Source organism: Chionomys nivalis, chromosome 13 (assembly GCF_950005125.1).
Source record: "Chionomys nivalis chromosome 13, mChiNiv1.1, whole genome shotgun sequence".
Lineage (NCBI taxonomy): Eukaryota > Metazoa > Chordata > Mammalia > Rodentia > Cricetidae > Chionomys > Chionomys nivalis.
Genome location: NC_080098.1, coordinates 65,471,832 through 65,492,914, shown reverse-complemented (window position 1 = coordinate 65,492,914; position 21,083 = coordinate 65,471,832). Strand labels below are relative to the sequence as shown.

Here is a 21,083-nt window from a genome sequence, read left to right as displayed (position 1 = left end):
AACACATAGTGAGGAGGCCATGAGGAGGGTGTGCCTGCATTGTATGGGGGGAACTACCCACCATCCCTTTGGGCATGTCTGGTTGCTGGACGGGGCCTTCGGAGAGTATCTTTGGGTATGTCTGGCTGTGGCTTCCTCTCGTGCTATCGGTCAATCTAAAAGCTGCATTGTGGACATTCCTGAGACTTTTTGGTGCTCTGAGGTGTATGTTCCTTATCTTTTGACAGTGAGGGCCGTGCATGGTTGTAAACCCCCTTCATTGTGCACATGTGAACATGTGAGTGCAGGCCAGAGGCCAGCGTCAGACGATTGTGTGTATGTGAACATGTGTGTGTGCAGAGGCCAATGTCAGGCATGTTTCAGGTGCTGTCCACTTTCTTTTTTGAGACAGCGTTCCTCAATGCAGCCTGTGGTCACCTCTTAGGCCAGGCTGGCTGGCCAGTGAGGTCTGGAGATCTTCCTGTCTTCACCCCACTGGCTTCGAGTTACAAGCTTGCACTGCCATATCTGACTTTCTTTTTTCTTTCCTGAGACAATCTTTCTATGTAGCCCTGGCTGTTCTGGAGGTTACTATGTAGACCAGGCTGGCCTTGAACTCACAGCAATTCACCTTCCTCTGCCTCCCAGGCCTAGGATTAAAGGCATATGTCACCTTGGCTGGCCTCACATCTGGCTTTTTATGTGGATTCCAGGGATTAAATTTAGGTCTTCATGCTTACATAGCAGCCCTTGACCAACTAAGCTATCTCTCCATCCCCATTTTCTATCATTCTGGGGAACTCTGGACAGGAGGTGGGGACAGCAGGGATTTCTGTTACCAGAATTGTTTGGCTTTATTGTGCTATCTCTTTGGCTCTTCACATGGTGATGCGGCTCCTTCTATTTTCAAGGCATAACATTCTCGTCATCCCCTCAAAGATAATGTAGGGTCTTGCTAAGGCCAAGTGACACCAAGAGGAGAGCTAAAACAATGGGGGGAGGGTGGCATCCCCAATGATGGGTCACATCTTACAGCAAATCCGGGAGACATCGCTGCCCACACCTTTGTGAGGAATGAGCATGTTTTAATATTGACTTATATTTGTGTGTATGTGTGTGTGCATGTGTGTGTGTGCATGTGTGTGTGCGTGCTGGATCTCTAGGAGTTGGTGTTACAGTGGTTGTGAGCAGCGTAATGTAGGTGTTGAGAACCAAACTGGAGTCCTCTGGAAGAGCAATTAAACAAGCGAGCTTAACTGCTGGGCCATCTTTCCAGCCACTACAGAACGTTTTCCCATCCAAGTCCTAACCAGGCCCAACCCTGCTTAGCTTTCTGGATAAGATTGGGCTTGTTCAGGGTAGCATAGCCATTGGCTGTGTTTTCTATTGTCCCTCTGAGTGCATCTGTAGAGACGGGACGAGTGTTTGGATGTGCCGACACAGACACTACCTATTTCGCAGGGCTGACTCAGCAAGTTTGAAGGAATTCCCCTCTTCTTATTGTAATTACTTTTTTTTTTTTTCCCTTATTGTGACTGACTTTTGTTTTGTAGTGCTAAGAACTGAACCAAGGCCTGGCACATCTGAGCTCAGTACTGTACTGCCATACTATGAGCCCAGCACTGACTATGCTTTCCCACATAGGAAAACTCTACATCCTGTTTCTACGACCGCTCATGTTGGGTGATTCATCCTGTCCATTCTGGGTTGCTAAAGTATTTTGACTGCTCTGCCTCTTAGACCTGCTTCTTTGTTTTACAGCATTTGTGGGTGTCTACCTCAGGCCTCAACTCAGCCTGTAAAATGACTGAGAGAAAGCTGGGTGGTGGTGGCGCCCGCCTTTAATCCCAGCACGGATGAGGTAGAGGTAGGCGGATCTCTGTGAGTTCGAGGCCAGCCAGGCCTACAGAGTGAGTTCTAGGACAGCTAAGTAAAAGACTGGAAGAACCTGGATAGAAGTGGAGGCCAGAGCTAAAGGATATAGTAGGTGGCCTGTGTATACGTGTCTGTCCCTTGAGCACAAAGCATCACAGTGTAAACTATGACAACGCAGAGAACACAGCCGAGAACGAGCGCCAGGCCTGTACTGGACATGGAGAGTCAAAAAGACTCAAACAGGGTCCACGGCCGAGCCTGCTCTGCCTCCGGGCACTGTGGTTGGCTGTGCAGCACAGGCAAAGAGCGAGGTTGAGTCACAGAGCAATGGTTCTCCATATCCAGCACAGAAACACAAGTATGGAGAGGGCCCTTGGATGATGAGCAACCTATGGGGAACACTGTCTACCACCCACCCATTCCACCTGAGAGACTCAGGACACCAACCACCCTTCTACGGGAGCCCATGGGGTGCAAGTCTCATGACACTTGCTTCTTGGGACAGTGGAGAATTCCAGACAAATAACCAGGCCTGGTTTTTTTTTTGTTGTTGTTGTTTTTTTCCTATTTGCTAGGATCTTACTTTCTAGACCTGTGTGTTATAATTTCTAATATCTAAAGATAGAGAAGAGGTATCATTAACAGTTTTCATTAATAGAGCTCCCCCACCAGGTGATAGGGGTGGAGCCTAGGGCCTCACATGTGCTTGGCAGTGCTCTGCTTCAGAGCTCTATCTCAAGCCCATAATCAAGTCTTTTAATAAGTCACTGATACACCTGTATTACATAGATGTTGATGTGTGGTAACTGGTGGGGTCTCAGAAATTCCTTTAATGACACCTAAATGGTATTTAGCTTTTTTTCTCCGGATGACCACACTCTAGAACTGTTAAGCTTTGGGGTAATGTTAAAAAAATAATAATAATGAAAAGCAAAACCCCAAACAAAACCCACCTTTTTCATCCTGTCTTTATCCGCTTTTAACAAGAGTATCTCAGCCAGGAAGGTGGGTCAGTGCTTAGCCACCGAACCACATGCCACACAGGATGCTGCAGTGACCGAGGAGAGGCCGGCAGCAAACTGCCTGGAGTCTTCCACTTAAGAAAGTTAGAGAAAACTCGGTCCTAAAGAAACCTACCTAGTGGGGAATGATTTGGTAACCCAGACACACCATACAGGAGTACTCACCGTGCCTACCCTCCTCTCTTCCCTGGGTTGTATAGTCCTCCCTATTCCCTGTCCCTTGCTATCCCTTTTCTTAGAAGGTTTCTGAACACACTATTGCTTGGAAAACTGAAAAATTAATGTTTTGGTTTTTCTCTCACTCTGGGGAAGCCACCACTCCACAGTAAGTGAAAGGCAGAATATCGGTTTGTACCTTGGTAACTTTCGTGTGTGCCTGTTTGGGAATGGGTGTCAGGTCAAGGGTCACAGGTTGATGTCTGGAGTCTTCCTCCACTGCTCCCTACCTTAGTTTTTGATTCAGGGTCTCTCACTGAGCCTGGATCTTGCCAGTTAGGCTAGACTCTCTGGTGAGAGAGCCCTAGGGGTCTTTCTGTGTGTTGTGTCCCCAACTATCCCTGCTTCTTTGGCGTTATGGGTACGTGTGCAGCACACCAGGCCTTTTATGTGGCAGGAACCGAAACCAGGTCCTCTCGGTTGCGTAGGAAGCAATTTATCCCACTGAGACATCCATCTCCCCAGTCCCCACCTTAAGAAACTTCAGTAACCTTTTCTCTCTTTCCATCAGATCAAGTGGAATGGAGCCCGAGATGTGTTTGTCACCAATCCTTTATTGAAACTGGCAACATACACACTTTATAATAGAGCAAAAATAACATTCGATATGTACAGCCTCTGTGGGGGCTATCTGACTATACACCAGGCAGAGTGAGGGCATCAAGTCTTCAGCGTGTGCACACAAGGACACCAGACAGACACTGTGTGCACACTACAGTGAAATGACAACAGAGGTCCAGTGGAAATTCGGCATGGCACCAACAGCATCCTCCTCCTCCTCCTCCTCCTCCTCCTCCTCCTCCTCCTCCTCCTCCTCCTCCTCCTCCTCCTCCTCCTCCTCCTCCTCCATGCACAGCTCAGTAAGTAGTCATTTACCTGGAGTCCGAGGCTGAGATAGGTTGTGTGGCTATGAATCTTTTGAGTGAGACCACCTCTGTGGATAAGTTTGCCATCCCCTGCTTCAAATACAAATTCTCAGCCTCGGAAACCTTATAACCACTGTCTTTGACTGCCACCTCGCCTGTTTTGAAGCTACTCTGAGTTTTGCCGTTCAGTTCTTTGTGATGCCAGGGTTCCGATTTGAGGGACCAATCTTGAATGTTCGTCACCTGCACTGAGAAAGGAGGGAGGGAGGAATGGATCATACCCGGGGTGCCATGCTTCTCCAGGTCAAAGTGTCTTTTGGCCATGACATCGGCTGGGGAAGAGAGTTTCTGCATGCCTTCAAACTCACTGTCCAAAGCCTCCACTTTGATCTGCATGGCCTTGGCTTTGATTCGGAGCTTGTGGGGCAAGGCAGAAGGGTTCACTTCTGGAACCTTCACCACAGTGGTGTGCACCCGCTGCAGCTCCACCGGAGAATGGATGGGGCCCTTGGGTACCTGCTGCTCATCTTCCCCATCCGAGGACTTGCCCACAACACCCTCATCGGCCTCTGAGGTTCTCGGGGAGTTGCTGGTGGAGCCATGGACCTGCAGGAGGGGTGGGGAGTGGGAGTAGGTAGAGAAGGAGCTGCCCATGTAACTTTGGTAGATGGAGGTGGAATAGGCACCCCGCTCCTCCCTGGATTCCCTGGCAAAGCTCTCAAGCTCCACTGGCTCCTGCTTGATCACTGGGAACTTGTTCTCGGGGCTCCGGCAGCCTCCCTGAGCGGGGCTTTCCTGCGTGTGCTCCACAGAGGACACCTCAGACACATCAGACAGAGAGCTCTGAGGAGAGTGTTTAATGACTGAGATGCAGCTCCCGGCTACCATTGCGGGTTCGTGCTCATCCACAAAGGAGCTCACAGCGGCCTTGGACGTCTGGTAGTCCTGAAAGTACACAGCTGTGGAATTACTGAGTTTCTGGATTTCTTGGGCATACGCCGTGGAGCTAATTAAACCAAACTTTAATTTGAGAGAGAGTAGCTCAGCTTTTAAAGTGGCATTCTCTTCTCCCAGAGCAATCAGCTTGTTCTCCAAAACCAGGTCATTGAGCCGGCGCTTCTCCCGAGACCTCTTGGCAGCTTCGTTGTTTTTCCTCCTTTTCTCCCAATACATGGCATCTTTCTTCTCGTCAGGAATGAATTCCCGTTTTCTCCGACATGCAGAGGATTTGTTCTTCCCCATGTTCCCTTCATTCAGAAGCAGATCTTCACCCGAGGCGAGGTCCTCCGCCACCTCGGCTAAGGCAGAGTTCAGCACCATCATCTTGTCTGAGCTGCTGGGAGGATCCAGGGGGGCTGGCTCCTTTTTGATGGTCTGCATTTTTCTCAGCTGCATCAGAAAGGACCTTATCCTACAGACCCACTGGTGGGGGGTGGTGGGGGAGAACAAATCACTTTCCCAGTATTCTTTCAGGTCTGAAAAACTTCAGCTTCTCATCCATCAATATTCCTTCTGCTGTCCAGTCCAGGATAAATCTGCCAGGTGCCTCTCTGAAGCGGACCGAGGCCGTATTGGGTATCTGCAATGAAGGAGAACATGGTGAGTCCCTGGGGCAGATGTGTGCCAGCAGCTGGAAGGGGGCTGTGCAGAGTAGGCAGTCAGGGGGTATGGGCTCCAATGCAGCTCAGGTCTTTAAAGAGTGAGCAAGCTGGAAAAAAGATGTGAACACACATACACTTCACTTTGGTGGCAAAGGACATCTTGGCAGAGGACTGTGTGGTCCAGGAGTGTGAGGAAATGAGTTAGTTACTCAGTCACTTACTTACTCATCCAGTCACTAAATCTGTCACGCAGCCAACCATCCCTCCATCCTTCCATTTACCCACCCTGGATCCATCTAATCCCTCCCTCTAATGCCACATATCCATCCATCCATCCATCCACTCATTCCTTCCTCCTCTCTCTCCTCTGCTCTGGATCCCATACAAGAAAGCTGTGTTTCACAGAGATGCAAGGCCAAGTGTAGTGTTCTGGATGATTCATGAGAGGGAGGAAATGACAGACAGCCCATCAGTGGTGAGGTGCTAACCAGAACCTGCTACCCTCTACAGAATGACAACAGATAACAGACTAAGTAAACTCCTTAACTCTGTTACCTGATGTCCCACATTGGAGGGCACAGTGTTCCCCAGTCTCCCCTGGGGACTCCTCTGGCCTCACCATCAGCATGCTACACTTACACGAAATGCCCATACTTAGACGATTTGAAATACAAAGCCCCTTCAGGCTCACTGACCAGACTTTTTAAGACTGATAACCACAGTGCTTTTTGGGGTCCTAAAAACTTAGCTTAATAGTCTTCAGTTATATATTCCCTGTGGACTACAGCATTTACTTTTCAGAGGGACTTTTTTTCTAAGAGCCCTCTTGAAAGTTACGATTACTTCAAAACCAGAGAATATAATTATGGAAAGAACTTCTTTCAATCTTGCTAATTAGTTTCAAATAAAATATAAGAGCCAAAAAATAGAATCAACTGTTTTTCACACCCATGAGTAAACTATTTATAATATGAATTGGGTTTCACCATGTGTGTGTGCCTGTGTGTGTGTGTGTGTGCACGTGCGTGCAAGTGTGTGTGTATGTGTGTGTGTGTGCGCTGAGGATGGAGCCCAGGGGAGTGCTAGGTAAGCATTCTAGTCCAAACTTTACTACAAGATAATAAACCCTTATTATATGCAATGACTCTCTCTCATTGTGCCTTTGGGTCCTATGCCAACTCCACAAAGGTGCACAGGCAACCTGCACACACCATTCCCGTTGCCCCCTTCAAGGTGTTGCTCATCCTGACACGTGACAGTGTGTGTTTTCACTTCATGCCAGTGTTTTTCGCTCTTTGTGCACCCCCCGCCAGCGTGCTGTGCCACTGAAGGCCAGAAGACAACCTCAGGGGCCATTTCTCAGGTTCTGTCCTCTTTGTTCCTTTGGCAGAGTCTCTCACTGGCCTAGAACTTGCCTTGTAGGCTAGGCTGGCCAACCAGTGAGCTACAGGGATCCTCCTGTCTCTAGCTCCCCATCGCTTGAACCATCCACTGAGCACCACGATGCCCAGCTGCTTTTTACATGGGTTCTGGGGATCAGTCTCCACGCTGGTGTGGCAAATGCCACAACAACTAAGCCATTTCCTCAGCTCTCTCACTCCCAGAAGCCTGCCTGTTGCTTCTGTCATTTCCGTGGCAGCAAGAATGTCAAGGTCATAAAGACTGAGGTGTCACACAAGGCTCTGTCCATCAAACTGGGCTACCACCATACAGGGAGCAGCTCCGCTACTCAAGGAAGCCCAAGGGTTATTAACAGTAGGCTTCTGTGTGCGTGGTGACAATGACACCGTAATAGGCACCACTTCAAAGGCCAAAAGACAGCTTTTCATCCTTTAGTAAAAAGACATGATCTCTTATCACCCCCATACATCCTTGTCTTTTAATATGCAAACACTTCCCTCTGCACAGTGCAGGGCACACTCCTCATGCTGCGGCAGGCATGCAGTCACTCGGGTCGGTCCTCACCCCTAAAGTGAACTGAGCCAGTGGGAAAGCTTGGAGAAGAAACAGAAGTCAAGGAAGAATGCTGACCTTGGCCTTTCTCCACCAAAGTCACAGGTTCTTAAATCCCACACGGTCCTTTCCACGCTACCTTTTGGGGGTATTTTTTCCTTGATGTTCTACTATTTTCCTCCATGTACTTACTTATCTCAGTTCTTCCTTAAAATATACATTATATTTCATTCACACACCCCACCATCTGTGAGGTACTCTCCCTAGGGATCTCACAATTTCTCCACACAGCTGAGCTCAGACACATCTTTGCACCTTCCTACCCTGAAAGTGTGCATCATGTGTCTGTATCGATCTGGTTGGGAGAGAGAGAATGAATGTGTATGTGTTGTGTGTGTGAGAGAGAGAGTCAGAGAGAGGCCACACCACCACACCACAGCAGGCCACCAAGAGGCCAAGTTGAACACATAGCTGGTTCTGTTCAACAGAAATCAGCCCACAGTTGGGGAGATGACTCAGATGTAAAGTCCTTGACTTGCAAGCCTGAGGACCTGAGTTCAATCCCCAGAACCTATGAAGAAAGCTGGGCAAGGCGGCAGGGACTATAATTCCAATGCTAGGGATGTAGAGGCAGGAGGATTCCCTGGGATTCACTCCCTGGCCAGTCAGCCTAGCCTACTAGGTGAACTCCAGATCTGTGATAGACCATGTCTCAAAAACCAAAGTGGACAGAACTCTGAGGCATAACATTGGAGGTTGTCCTCTGGTCTCCATATACACACATCATATATATATATATATATATATATATATATATATATATATATATATATATATATATATGTACCAGTAGATGCACTCACACATACCTTTAGAATTACTTGGTAACCATATAGGAAACACCTGTACACTGGGCACCAAGCTAGACTGAAGGTTCTAAGAACGGGGAACCAAGCCCTCAAGAATGCAGGTTTGTAGGCAGGGTGGGGGCCACATTGAAGGGGACTTGACAGAACTGAGACCCATGCTCGGGCTTCAATCACGATGGGACCTGAAGTGCTGCCCTGCTGCCTCCATTCAGTACAGAAGTCATTTACGGAGCACTTGCTAAGTCCTTGGCACTGGGGGTATGACCTGCCCTTTCAGCATCTTCAGAGGAGAAAACAAAGGTCACAGAGGTGAGGGGCATGTCTAGTGATCTGCCACTCAGGTGATGACCAACCTGAGACCCCAAGCCAGTCGGACCCTGGCTCTGACCCCCCACGGATCCTCCCTATACCCCACCTTTCAATCCCAGACACACACAGCCTCCCTTCGTCTCTCTTAGTTTGGAGCCTCACACGTCTAGTTATAAAGCTCCTCTCGGGAAAGGAAGGCACCATGGATCTGGGGCTCATCCCACAAGTTGGCTGCATCATAAAGGACTGCCCAGAGCTGCCTTCAATCAGCCTGAGCTGTTCCACAGTCAGACTTTAATCTCCTGAGTCCTATCTGTTGAAATAGTGAAAAAGACACACAGCTATTGGCCTTGATTACCCTGTTTCAACCCCTTGGGTGTCAGTACACTTGTTCCAACCCTCTTCATTACCATTATTTAATGTTTAATAAAAGAATAGAGCCGGGCAGTGGTGGCACACACCTTTGATCCCAGCTCTCAGGGAGACAGAGGTAGGTGGATCTCTGTGAGTTTGAGGCCAGCCTGGTCTACGGTGCATTCTGAGACAGCCAAAGCTACACAGAGAAACCTTGTCTTGAAAAATCAGGGGAAGAAAAGGGGGGAAAAAGAGAAATGTTTGTGTTATTTATGTGTGTTTTCATGTGTATGAGTGCCAGGGCCTGCAAAAGCCAGAGGCTTCCGGTCTCCTTAGAGTTGAAGCTACAAGAGTTTGTGAGCTGCCACCATGTGCTAAGATCCAAACTCCGGTCCCTACAAGAGCAGTGCGCACTCCTGCACTCTTAAGTGATGAGTTATCTGTCTAGTCCCTACTATTATCTTGTTGTTGCTGCTGTTTTTCAAGACAGGGTTTCTCTGTGTAGCTTTGGCTGTCCTGGAACTCGCTCTGTAGGCAGACAATGCTTGGCCTCAAACTCACAAAGCTCCTCTTGCCTCTGCCTCCCAAGCGGTGGGGATTAAAGGCATGAGCCATCACCACCCAGCTTAAAGATTTATTTTATGTATGAGTGCTCTATCTGCATGTACACCTGCATGCCAGAAGAGAGTATCAGATCACATTATAGACGGTTGTAGGTCACCATGTGGTTGCTGGGAATTGAATTCAGGACCTCTGGAAGAGCTGCCAGTGCTCTAAACTGCTGAGCATCTCTCCAACTCCCCTATTACTATTTAAAAAAAAAAAAACAAAAAAAAAACAAAGGTTATATTTGTACGAATGTTTTGCCTGGCTGGCACCCTTGGAGGTCAGAGGGCATCGGATCCTCAGAACTGAACTCACAGATGGTCGTGAGCCACTATGCGGCCACTGGGAATTGAACCTAGGTCCTCTGAAAGAACAACAAGTGCTCTTAACTGCTGAGCCAACTCTCCAGCCCCATTATCATCTTTAAACAAAACCAAAAATGTATCTATTTCAACAGGGGTGAGCATTTCTCTAATCCAATGGCTCTGTAGAGTGTCTTAGTTAGAGTTTCCATTGCTGTGATGAAACCCCACAGCCAAAGCAACTTCGGGAGAAAAGGGTTTATTTGCCTTACACTTCTACATCACAGTTCATCATCATAGGAAGGGCAGGAACCTGGAGGCAGGAGCTGATGCAGAGGCCATGGAGGGGTGCTACTTACTGGCTTGCTCGTCATGACTTGCTCGGCCTGCTTTCTTATAGAACCCAGGACCACCTGCCTGGGGTGATCCCACCCACAATGGGCTGGGCCCTCCCCCACCAACCACTAACTAAGAGAATGCTCTCCAGGTTTGCCTACAGCCCAGTCTTACAACTGAAGCTCTTTCTTCTTTAGTGACTCTAGCCTGTGTTAAGTTGACACGAAACTGGCCAGCACACAGAGCCAACGAGCTAAAAACCAGAAAGGCTGAGCCACTAGCCACGGATCACAAGCAGCTAAAAGCAGATACGGCTCGGGGGGGTCTATGAACCTCAACAAGGGATGCAGGCAAATGTAGCTGACAACATCTTTTTATTGTTAGTATAATATGCAGGAAGTGCAGGTGTGTGTGTGAAGGCTGGAGGCTAACTCTGGGATCTCGCCTTTTTTACCTGTCTGCTTGTTTTGTTTTGTTTTAAGCTGAGTCTCCCAGAAGACCTAGAGATTCCTGTTTCTACAGATGGGCTGCCTACCTAGCTCCCAGGATCTGCCTGTCTCTCTCTCCCCAGTCCAGGTCCCCGCATACTCAACGGCAGGGACTTTACCCATAAAGCCACCTCCTCAGCACAGTTGAGGCTACCCTTCTAAAACCCTCAGCCTTCGTGATGACTGCTTCAGATCCCAGGATCTCTCTTTATGACTAATCCCACCATGACTTCACCCATGTGTCACTGTTTGAAATCCACACCGACGGCTGGGGTACCTTAGTCACCATTTGTGTTTCTTTTTTGGTGAATAACTGCCATGAAATGCCGATTCCATGATGCTACCTCTGTTAGCACCATTAACTCCATTACACCCATTAGCTGGTAGGACTGCTTAAAGACACAAATAAAAAAGAGAAATTGAAGAGCAGGCATCGCGTCATGCCAGCTGACATACTTTCCCACGCCTACTGTGAAGACACCACCGCTGCCACCGCACGCTTTTTTATAACCTGCTACAGGCAGGAGCTGTATTTCATAAGCGCAGATCCTTGGAGTTTATTTAAGTTAGATGACCTAAATACTCTCTGCAATTAAAACAAGACCTGACCTAAGAAAAGCCCACAAAAGAATCCAATCGACGACATAAATTTTAGACAGTTTACCCCACAGAGGTTTCCCTGTGGTAATAACAGAAAAACATGTGTTGCTCTGACCTCTGAGGTCAGTGTAGCAGTGCAGACTCTACAGAAACAGAAATGAGCAAGCACTCTGCACCCAGCACTGAGCATCTTCCTTGTGTAGACATCAAAATCCACGACGATGAGGCTGGCTGGGAGCTGCCCAAGGTGGTGCTGGGAACTGAAGACACCCGTTCTCAGCAAAACCAGTAAGAGCTCTGAACCCTGATCCTTCTCTCCAGCCTCTACCTGTGACATTTCCAGAAAGCGGATTTTGCCTCCTTAGGGGTACGTTTAGGGGAAAGGGCCTTTTATTTTTATTTACTTTATTTATTATTATTGTGCGGGCACGCATGGAGAGGTCAGAGGTCAACTTTTGAAACTGGTCCTCTCCTCCACAGTGGGACCTGGAGACTGAATTCAGGTCATCCGGTTTGCGCACGAGCACTTTAATCCACTGATGCTTTATGTGGAGAACAAAACACTCTGGTTCCTGAGTGCCCAGCTCAGGGCCTGCAGTCACTTAGCAGTCCAAAGTACACGCAGGCCTAGGAGAAACACGTGCTTGGTGCACACGTGGGCACGTACCCATGAGCCATCTCTTATGCTGCCAGATTAGCCCCATCCCGGCAACAAACTGACCCACTTTTTCTGTTTGGATGCGTCCGTGAACAAATGTGTCAAAACCCGATCCAGCATACAGGAAAGGAATGGATTCCAAGTCCAACAGGGGATTACTTGAAAATTAGATTTAAACTTAATAAATAGGATGACAGCCCTGCATTTTATTAATGCACCCATCCTCTCTGCTGACTGAAATATGAACTAGTGTGACTGGCAGTCTCCACAGGAGTAAGTGTTTGTAACACAAGATGGACACAGGCAGGACACACAGGGCCACCCCTTAAAACAACTGCACAGCTTGAGAAAATGGAGCCCATGGGGGGGGGGAGAGGTGGATGTATACAGAAATGTGTTTTTTTTTAAAAAAATAAATAGAGACACTTCAAAATGGGAACCATTACTACCCATGAAAAAAGTTTTTAAAAAGGATTTGTTGTTTTATTTATGCGTCTGACTGTATGAGTGTCTGCCGCTTGTGGCCTGTGGAGGTCAGAAGAGGGTGTTGGATCCCCTGAAGCTGGAGTTACAGTCAGTTGTGAGCTGCCTGATCGAGGCCTCTGAACCAAATTCAGGTCCTCTGGAAGAGTAACAAGGGCTCTTAACCACTGAGCCATCTCTCTAGCTTCTATCTGTGACGTTTTTGAAAAGATAATTGATCAATTTAGTAACTCCCCTGGAGTTTTGCTATGACCATGAGCTTCTGGTCCTCCTGCCTCCACTGCATAAGTGTTGGAATTAGAGGTGCACACAGTGACATTGGGTTAGGTGCTGGAGAGAGGACCCATGGAGTTGGGAATGCACAGCAAATGCTGCCAACTGAGCTACAACCCCAGTCTCCCCTAAGTCTTAGGGACACCAACACCACAGACAATCGGTTTACAGCACAGTGGCAAAGAAACAAAACAACATCAGTTGCAAAAAAAGAGGCATGCCAGGGACGGGGCATGGCAGAAAGAGTTCTTGAGTGTTCCCAACCTCCCTAGCCTGGTCTTTAACGTTCTTGTTCTCTTTCTTAATAGCACATGCCAGTGAGTGTCATTTATTGTGCCGTGTGCCTTATGACTAAAGCGGAAGGTTTATTTGAAGGCTACTTAATTACATTTAAGATCCCTAGAAAGTTAATAAAATACACCGTGTTCTGATAATTGAAAGGCTTATAAACACCCAAACTCCAGTGAAACCACGTCCTCAAAGCCTGGATTATTAACGAATGGCATCTCTTAAATCCCCACTAAACTTAAAAAACAAGCTCAAACTCTAATTAAAGCCATATGAGAAACAAAATTTTCCCCCCTTCATAACAACGGGAAAATTAGTTGCAAAGAAACGTGAGATGTGAGTGGGGGTGGTGGCAATAAAAACTCATTTTGAAACTGAAAAAAAAAAAACTCTTATGTAACTGTGATCAAAGGTCAGGGTCTTTCGACATTCACTGTGAGTGAGTCCAATCTGGATAAAAATCAACTCAAATAAAATTTAGAAAAATAACAGGATATCAAACAATGTGCTCACCCTGTGAAACACAGGCATACCTGACGAAAACAAGAAGGGAACATTATAGGAAATCTCAATGACATTGTTTGTTATGTTTGACTTGAATCCCAAGCGTGCTCTCATTCCTCAATACAAATTAAAAATAAACAACTTTTAACAGCCCCAATGCCATCTGGGTTACAATGGAAATAATGAGGCATGTGTGATTTTTAAGCTGGGTAAAAATAACGCTGAGCACTCTGACCGCGCCTTTCCAGCCCACGCTTCAATTAGACCTGCATCTCGGAACCCACTGATGACCACGGCAAGGTCAGCTAGAAAACTCCACTGGCGGGAGTGAGTCAGGGGCCTTGCTCAACCAGCACGCAGCCTTTCACAAAGGGCTTTAATTTGCAGGCTGTTGCATCATTGGTGATGTTATAATTGCCAAGATAAGCCCTCAACGCAGAAAAAGAAACTGTTCCACCAAGTACAGTGAGCTTGCTCCCTCTCAGTGAAGGAACAGACTGGATGGTGGAGGAGAGGGGGCATGGCTGACCGAGCTCCCATCTTTTTAAGCGCCTGGCCTGGGCTGCTAACCAGCTTCTCTAACCGCAAAGCGCTGAGTGGGTCCTCCACCTGCCTCGTTTGGTAACCGCCCTTCTTATTTCTGAAGAATGATCATCAAGGCTGTGATGGCTCCAGGTTCCAGCCCTTTCTGCGAGGCACTATTTTAGACTGCCCTAGGTACCTCAGACCCAGGTTTTCTTCCTCAGGATCAAGAACCATCAGTGTAACAGGGTCTGCCTTTAGTTGTTGGCCACACAGCTACATCTGCTCTCTAAGATGGCATATGTGTCCACCTGCATGTGAGAACGGCCACTGTTGACCGCAGACCAGAGGTTCTGAGGCAAGCACCAGCCAACCCCAAGAACACAAGTCACAGAGAGTTCCAGGGATCTCGAAAAGGTCAACCTACTCCTTCCATGGGGACTCAGCTCTGTTCCTTCAGACACTTCCCTAAGACATTAACCCAGTTACTTGGGACACTGAAGCGCCTAGATGCTGTTGAGAACCCCTTTGGTACAGAGACTAACAACACATACCAAGTCAAGAGTATTCAGAAATTAAAAAAAAAAGAGAGAGAGAGAGAGATGGATCTTCACAGACCCCAATACCAATCCCAGCCTCATCCTTCCGTGAGATTCGGGTTCAGAAAAGGAAAATGAGCCCAGACACAAGCATTCTGGAAATGCTGAGTTCCTTCTAACTGTCCAGCTCCACAGGTTTCCCCTTCAAGATTCCCTAGAGGCCAGTGAGGGTCAATCAAATACTGGGCCAGAGGCCTGGGCAGCACCCTGCGCCTGTCCTTTCTGCACCTCCCAAAGCTGTCTCCAGTTGAAAAAGGGTCCCTAGGGTGTCCAATAGCATCCTCTGAAGCTGAATTCCAGGTTTACCATGCACAGAGAAAAGCCTCAGCTGAGCACCCTCGAACACTTGGATGCTTCATGGGAGTGAAGCCCACCCGGGGAAACCAGCATCTGGGCTGAAAGAGCAGGGAGGTACTTTTACACAGGGACAGCTGCATCTATGTGGGTGATTTAGAGCTGGGGATACCTGACCATATATATAACCTTTGGCATTTGACCATAAAAATTTTAGATACAAGAATTAATAAAAAACGTGGGCTAAACAGGCCACGGTCAAGCAGGGACCCTCCTTTCCACCACGATCAAGCCCATTTCTATAGCCGTTAAGAGGTCTTGCTTTTTCACTCCATGAAAGGAGAAGAGCTAGGCTCGGAAATACAAGGAAGACTCCCGGGAACAAAGGTGTCTGTGGGGTCGCAGTTAGCGGTGCTGCGAAGTGGCGTCGGCCCCTGGCAGTGCCACCCGAGGCTGCGCTGTCCCGAGGCCCATCTCCGCTGGAGCCTGCGCCCAGGAGACTCGCCCGCTCTCCGCTCCAGGCCTCCCAGCTCCGGGCGAGCGCAGCGAAGCGCACCGGGTCCCGCGAGCCTCCGCCCCGCTCCGCGGCCGCGCCCCCACGCCGCGCCGCTCCCCAGGCCCGCCTCCCGCCGGGTGGGCGGCGCAGCGGGGCCTCGGCGCCTCGAGGACCCCCGCGCCAGAACAAAGGAATGCGGGGAGGGGGCGGGGAGGCGCGCGGGCCACCGCGAGGCGCGTCCAGCGGCTGTCCAGGGGCGCGTCTTGGGCTGAGGTCCCAGCCTTCCACCGCCAGGCGCGTGCCCGGCCCCTGGGGCGCGAGCGAGGGGAGCAAGGCCGTTTGATGGAAGGTGGCTTTGCAAAGCCGCCCCCCACACCCCGGCAGGCCTGGGTCTCCCACCCCAGCTCGCAAAGTGGGTCGCGTGGTGGTGGGGGGAGCTAGCGCAACTGCAGCGTCTTGGAAAACGGCTGAAATGGGGGTAATATGTTCCAAGGGTCAATGTGTCCACTCCCTAAAATAATTCTGTAGTTCAATTATGTAAATGTTACGCTAAGAAATATATATTTCACAGACACTATTAAATACGTATATCCATACATCATTACACTAAGTAAGAGTCCGGGAAGAAATTTAATTTCCAGATACTTAACATATTCATCTATCCCAAATGAATAAAACTAGGTTACACAGGCAAAAACACAATCTACTAACCTATATATGCTTCCCATAACTCATATATGATCTGGGGGAAATTACGATGTGAAATAAATACTTCTGACCTCATTAGCTGTTATTATTTACAAAAGCCAGAGAGATGACTCTTGGCCATTCCCTGCTGGCCTCTGAGCGCAGCAGTTCCTCCAAAGTGTCCTTTAAAATGATAAATGAGGCCCCGCGTTCAGCAAGCAGTCACTGGGCGCTGCGAAATGCCTTCCTAAAAATACAGTCTTATCAGAGGTCTTGGAAGGCTGGAGTTAAAACTCCAGCAAATGGCCTTGAGCTTGTATTTGCACACAGCCCTGGAGACACCAGAAATAGCACCGAGGCCACGATTGTTAAAATGTGATAGGGCTAAATTTAGAAAGACGTAGATTTCATTTAGGGCAAAAGACACACATTTGGCAAGCAGGGGCTAAGTCAAAGCTTAATCGGTTGTCACTTCACGGCTTAAAATATCCTTAAAAAGAACCAACAAAACCCCTGTTGATAGTGACATTCTTAAACGCTGAGATTGCCCTACTTTCTTTGTGGCAAGATTATAAAATCACGTAATTAGCTCTCTTTCTATGCTTAACAGCCAGCAAATTCGGCAGTTACATAACCTAACATTTCCAGGAATCTATTAATGATCTGTCTTGTGGTGTCTTAAAAAGAAGAAGAAAAAAAACCCAATGACGATAAGGTGAGAAAAAAGCCGATGGAACGGAACGCATTCCAGTTGGGAAAGTGGGGAGACAAACGTCACAATGGCTCGTCCGGGTCTTAAAAATAACACCTCGGAACATTTAAAGGAGCCCCCCTCCCCCGCGCGCATCAGTATCCTACACTGGGAATTCTCCTTTCTTAATAATGAATTCCGTAGGATCGTTCTTAAAGCATGCTTATTTGGGACGATACAGAGGTACCAATAAGGATCTAATATCCAACGCTGCGCTAAAATGTCCAAATCATTGCACACATAGGCGCATATTCCCACATCAGCTAGTCCTCGGTGCCCACGTTTCACCGCGGGTCTATTATGCAATGTAAGAAAGGACACATCCCTCTACCTTCCCGAGGGCTCGTAAAACACGCTGACGACAAACAGGGTGGAAAACGTCGGTGCAGACACAGCGCCTGACACAAACAAACGCCGCACAGGCATCTCCTAATGCCGTCACCGTTCGCACTCTCGAACCTCCTTCTAAGCAAATCAAGACGGTTCCCAGTGACTCAACCCTCCCCATAGCCGGCTCAGAGAGGGGACCAGCACGGAGAGACCCCAGAGAGCAGGGCACGTCGTCTGGCTGCTAGGGGGATCGGCCTCCGCTCCGCCTCCCCGGCGCGCTCTTCTCCACCGAAACATCAATTTTCCTGAAATCCGGAGACATTATGCAATAGCGGGGAGGGGGGAGGGAGCGCGCGGCAGCCAGGGCTACGTGCCGGCGCCAGGGCGCTGCAATCAAAGCAGCTACCTTAAGGTGGCGAGTTCCCCTCCTGCCAAGGCAGTAAAAGTTTATGTAATGCATGCCCCGCGCACACTCGCCGCCTCCCGCCATCCCTGCGCCGCGCCCGCCCGCGTCCCGCGCCCCACGCCCGCCGGCCGCGCGCTCCGAGAGCGGGCGCGGAGCTGAGCCGGGCCCCCCGAGCCACCGGTGGGCGGAGCGCTTACCGTGGTTCTGCTCCCTGGCCCGAGAAGGGAAAGAAAGGACGTCCGGGACCTGGCTGGCTGCGCCGGAGCGCGACCTGGACTCCGCCGGGCCCTCAGCGGGCGGTGGCGAGGGCGCGGCGCGGGAGACTGGCGGGCGCGCCGGGTCCGCGGGCGCCGTGGCCGCGCCGAGAGATGTGTGTTAGTAGGTCAGTTCCGAGAGCCGCGCTACGTCGCCGCCCGCCAGCCCCGCCGTGACGGGCGGCCGCCGCCCCAATCGCCGCGCCCGCGCCCGCCCCCGGCCCGCAGCCACTGGCCGCGCCGACAGGGGCGGGCTCCCCGCCGCCCCGCCCCGGCCCGCCCCGTCCTCTCTGCCCAGGCGCCACCGCCAGTCCGCGTCCTTCCCTGGCCGCGGTGGCAGCTGCTCTCCGCTGTCCGCGGGGACCCACGCCTAGCGCTACGTTGCGCAAGGGGACGCACCGCGGAGCCACCGGGGCGCTCCTGGGAGGAGCCCAAGGACCCCTCTGCCCGGTTGCCGGCCGCGCCCTCCGTGGCCACCGCGCTCGCTCAGTGCACCTTTTTGTTTGTTTGTTTGTTTGTTTGTTTCCCCGAGAGCCACACGGGCTGGGCTACCTGTTGCCAACAGAACCCCGGGCGAGGGCAGCGGGGACCCGGGCGTGGTGGGGACCTTCGCCTCCTTGCGCCACGGTCCTCCTGAGACCGGGAAGGGGCGCGGCGGCGGGGCTGAGCTCCGACTGAAATGTCCCGCTCGTCTCCCGACTGTTGCCCTGCTGCCCGGAGAGCTCCGTTCACAAATACCGCCCCCCCCCCCCATTAATTAGGGAGAAGGCGACCCCTGCGAAGTTGTTGGGTAACACGACTGGGAAACCCGGCTGGACGCGGTCGGTCTACGTCCCCAACCACGTGGAGTGGTGGCGACTGTCTCCGAGGACCTGAGGGTCCGCGGCCCGGGTGCGCCCGTCTGGGACGCCCACCCGCCTTCAGTGCCCGGGCTTGAGTGAGCCATATAGGGCACTGCACAAAGGCTCTTGACCTGGTAGCTCTCTCGTCCTTTCTGTCCCCCAGTAAGCACGCCAATTCTCCCTCCCCCTAATTCCCGGGCTGTACAAAAGACATAAGGAAACGGGAGACAGGGCATCTGGCGGCATGTTCTTAAGTCAGTCACCAGGTTGGCTATTGTGAAGGAACGTGGCTTACACTCCCCGCGTTTACAGACACGTAAGATTAGTGCCGGCTTTGGCAAAGGGAGCCATATTCCTGACAGTGACGCACGCGCTTGCCCAAATACGGAATGTGGCAGGTGGCGAGGTCCTTGAGCGGTCTGCTCGGACTGTGGGAGCTGGGCTCGAATGTCTCTCTCTCTCTCTCTCTCTCTCTCTCTCTCTCTCTCTCTCTCTCTCTCTCTCTCCTCTCTCTCTCTCTCCTCTCTCTCTCGTTTTTTTTTTTAAAGAAAGCAACCCCCAAAGTAAAGTCTCCCACCCAGAACAGCTAAGTGAGTCTCTTTCCATCTACCGCAGGCACACATTACAAAGATAATCTCAGAGGCACACGTAGTGCTAGTTTAATTACCTTTTACCAGTTGGACTTTCGGACGCCTTCGCAGGGCAATAAATGATGGGGTCTGTCTGGTAAAATACCCCTTAACCTATACGGCCCCCGCAACACAGATTAGGCAATATGGTAAGCCTCCTTTTCCAGTTGCTGACCAGTTCAGGAAACATACCGCCCCCTTACACGTTTGTTTCGAAGGACTGACTACCTCGATGTAAACGAATCTTGATTTAGCTAATCGGTTCCACTTTTCTAGAATTTACTGATGTCATAGGATCCCGAAGTAGGTAGAATAAGGAGTAACGTTTTCACCAAAAGTCAATTGAACTTGCCTGACTCACCGGAGGTTGACAGCGGAGGAACGGACGCTCTGACCCCCGAAGCTGTTCTTTGGACTAAATTTTGAAATCTGATGCCTGTCTTCATTCCCCGGGGCAGTTTACACTACGCCTCCACTTCATTTGTGCTTCCGTCATTGCCATCTAACTTGGAAATCAGAGGAAGTGTAAAAGATGCGTCTGATACCAACTTGGAAAATAACTCTCTAGCGCCCCCTGGTGCTTAGGAAACAACTCAACGAAGTGGCGGAGGCTCTGTCCCCAGGACCTGGGTGATGGTGTGTTCAGGGTTATACCCTGGAGGGTCTGCCTAGATGGCAAGTGCTTGCAGTTACTCGAACTGGGAGAAAATTGAAGTACAACCCTGGGGTTGGAGGACTTTCTCCAAGCCGCCAATGTGCTGATTTCAGAACAGGCTGTAAGTAGGGTCTCCTAAGGAGGGAGAGGATTGAGGGATCTGAAGTATGAAGTCCAAAGTTGAGGTTTTTGGAAGAGCTGGGTCTTGAACCCCAGGTGTACTGCCTGCTAAGCAAGTGCTTTATAGGTGTGCTGTTTTCCCACCCGAAACTCAGAACATCCTTACCCTAACCAGCAGGCTTCTTTTAGCGCTGGAATTGGGGTTGGAGGCAGGAGCCAAGGAGAGGTGACACGGACCCGCAGAAAATGATCACCAGTGACTTTGTTTTCAGACACTGCTGATGTGCTCTCCAACCAGAACAACGTAAGAGGTGTACACTGAGAACAATGAGAATGTGAGCATTTATGAGAAGTCTCAGGGCATGTCCAGTCGGAAGGTCTAGACAGCTCTTCTTTAGGCATCCAGAGGGGTTCCCTGTTCATCATGGTGCTGGGCATTGAATTCAGCCCAACCCCAGTTGGACAACTTCAGCCCAGTGTCCAGAAGCTTTTGCCCTGGGCCTTGCTAGACCTAGTTAGCTGCAGCTAGCTACGTTATGGGGGTTCAGGAGGTACGCTACCCGGGACTGTGAAGCAAGAGAAAATGCTTTTATTACTACAGTACCAGAGCAGGGGATCATGGCTTCAACTTTTCAAAAGATGACATTCAAAATACCTTTTTTGCGTGCGTGTGTGCACGTGTGTGTGTATGTGTGTGAAACATTGCTTTTCAATGTTGGCAAGGAATTCATTTTTTAAAAGTGAGGCTGGGGAGATGACTTAGTGGATAAAGGAGGCACCTGTCACCACGCCTGACACCTGAGATTGAGCTCCAGGGTTCAAATGGAGGAAGGGGAGAGCAGAGCCCTTAGCATCGTCCTGTGACCTCCATATATGCAGTATGGCATGGATTTGAGTGGATGCACACACACACACA

At 50.0% G+C, this 21,083-nt stretch overlaps 1 protein-coding gene across 1 annotated transcript; it reads right to left on the bottom strand.

The window, feature by feature from the left end:
- Window positions 1–3,919: 3,919 nt before the first annotated feature.
- Nfil3 (nuclear factor, interleukin 3 regulated) lies at window positions 3,920–18,089 on the bottom strand. Its single transcript, XM_057787588.1, has 2 exons — window positions 17,865–18,089; window positions 3,920–5,537 (listed from the first exon to the last, which is right to left on the bottom strand). Exon 2 carries the CDS (start codon window positions 5,351–5,353, stop codon window positions 3,965–3,967), a length of 1,389 nt encoding a protein of 462 aa, XP_057643571.1. The 5' UTR covers window positions 5,354–5,537; window positions 17,865–18,089; the 3' UTR covers window positions 3,920–3,964.
- Window positions 18,090–21,083: the final 2,994 nt, after the last annotated feature.

Bases quoted from the DNA above. Each gene is read 5' to 3' on its own strand.
- Nfil3 (XM_057787588.1), bottom strand. From the start codon at position 5,353: ATGCAGCTGAGAAAAATGCAGACCATCAAAAAGGAGCCAGCCCCCCTG.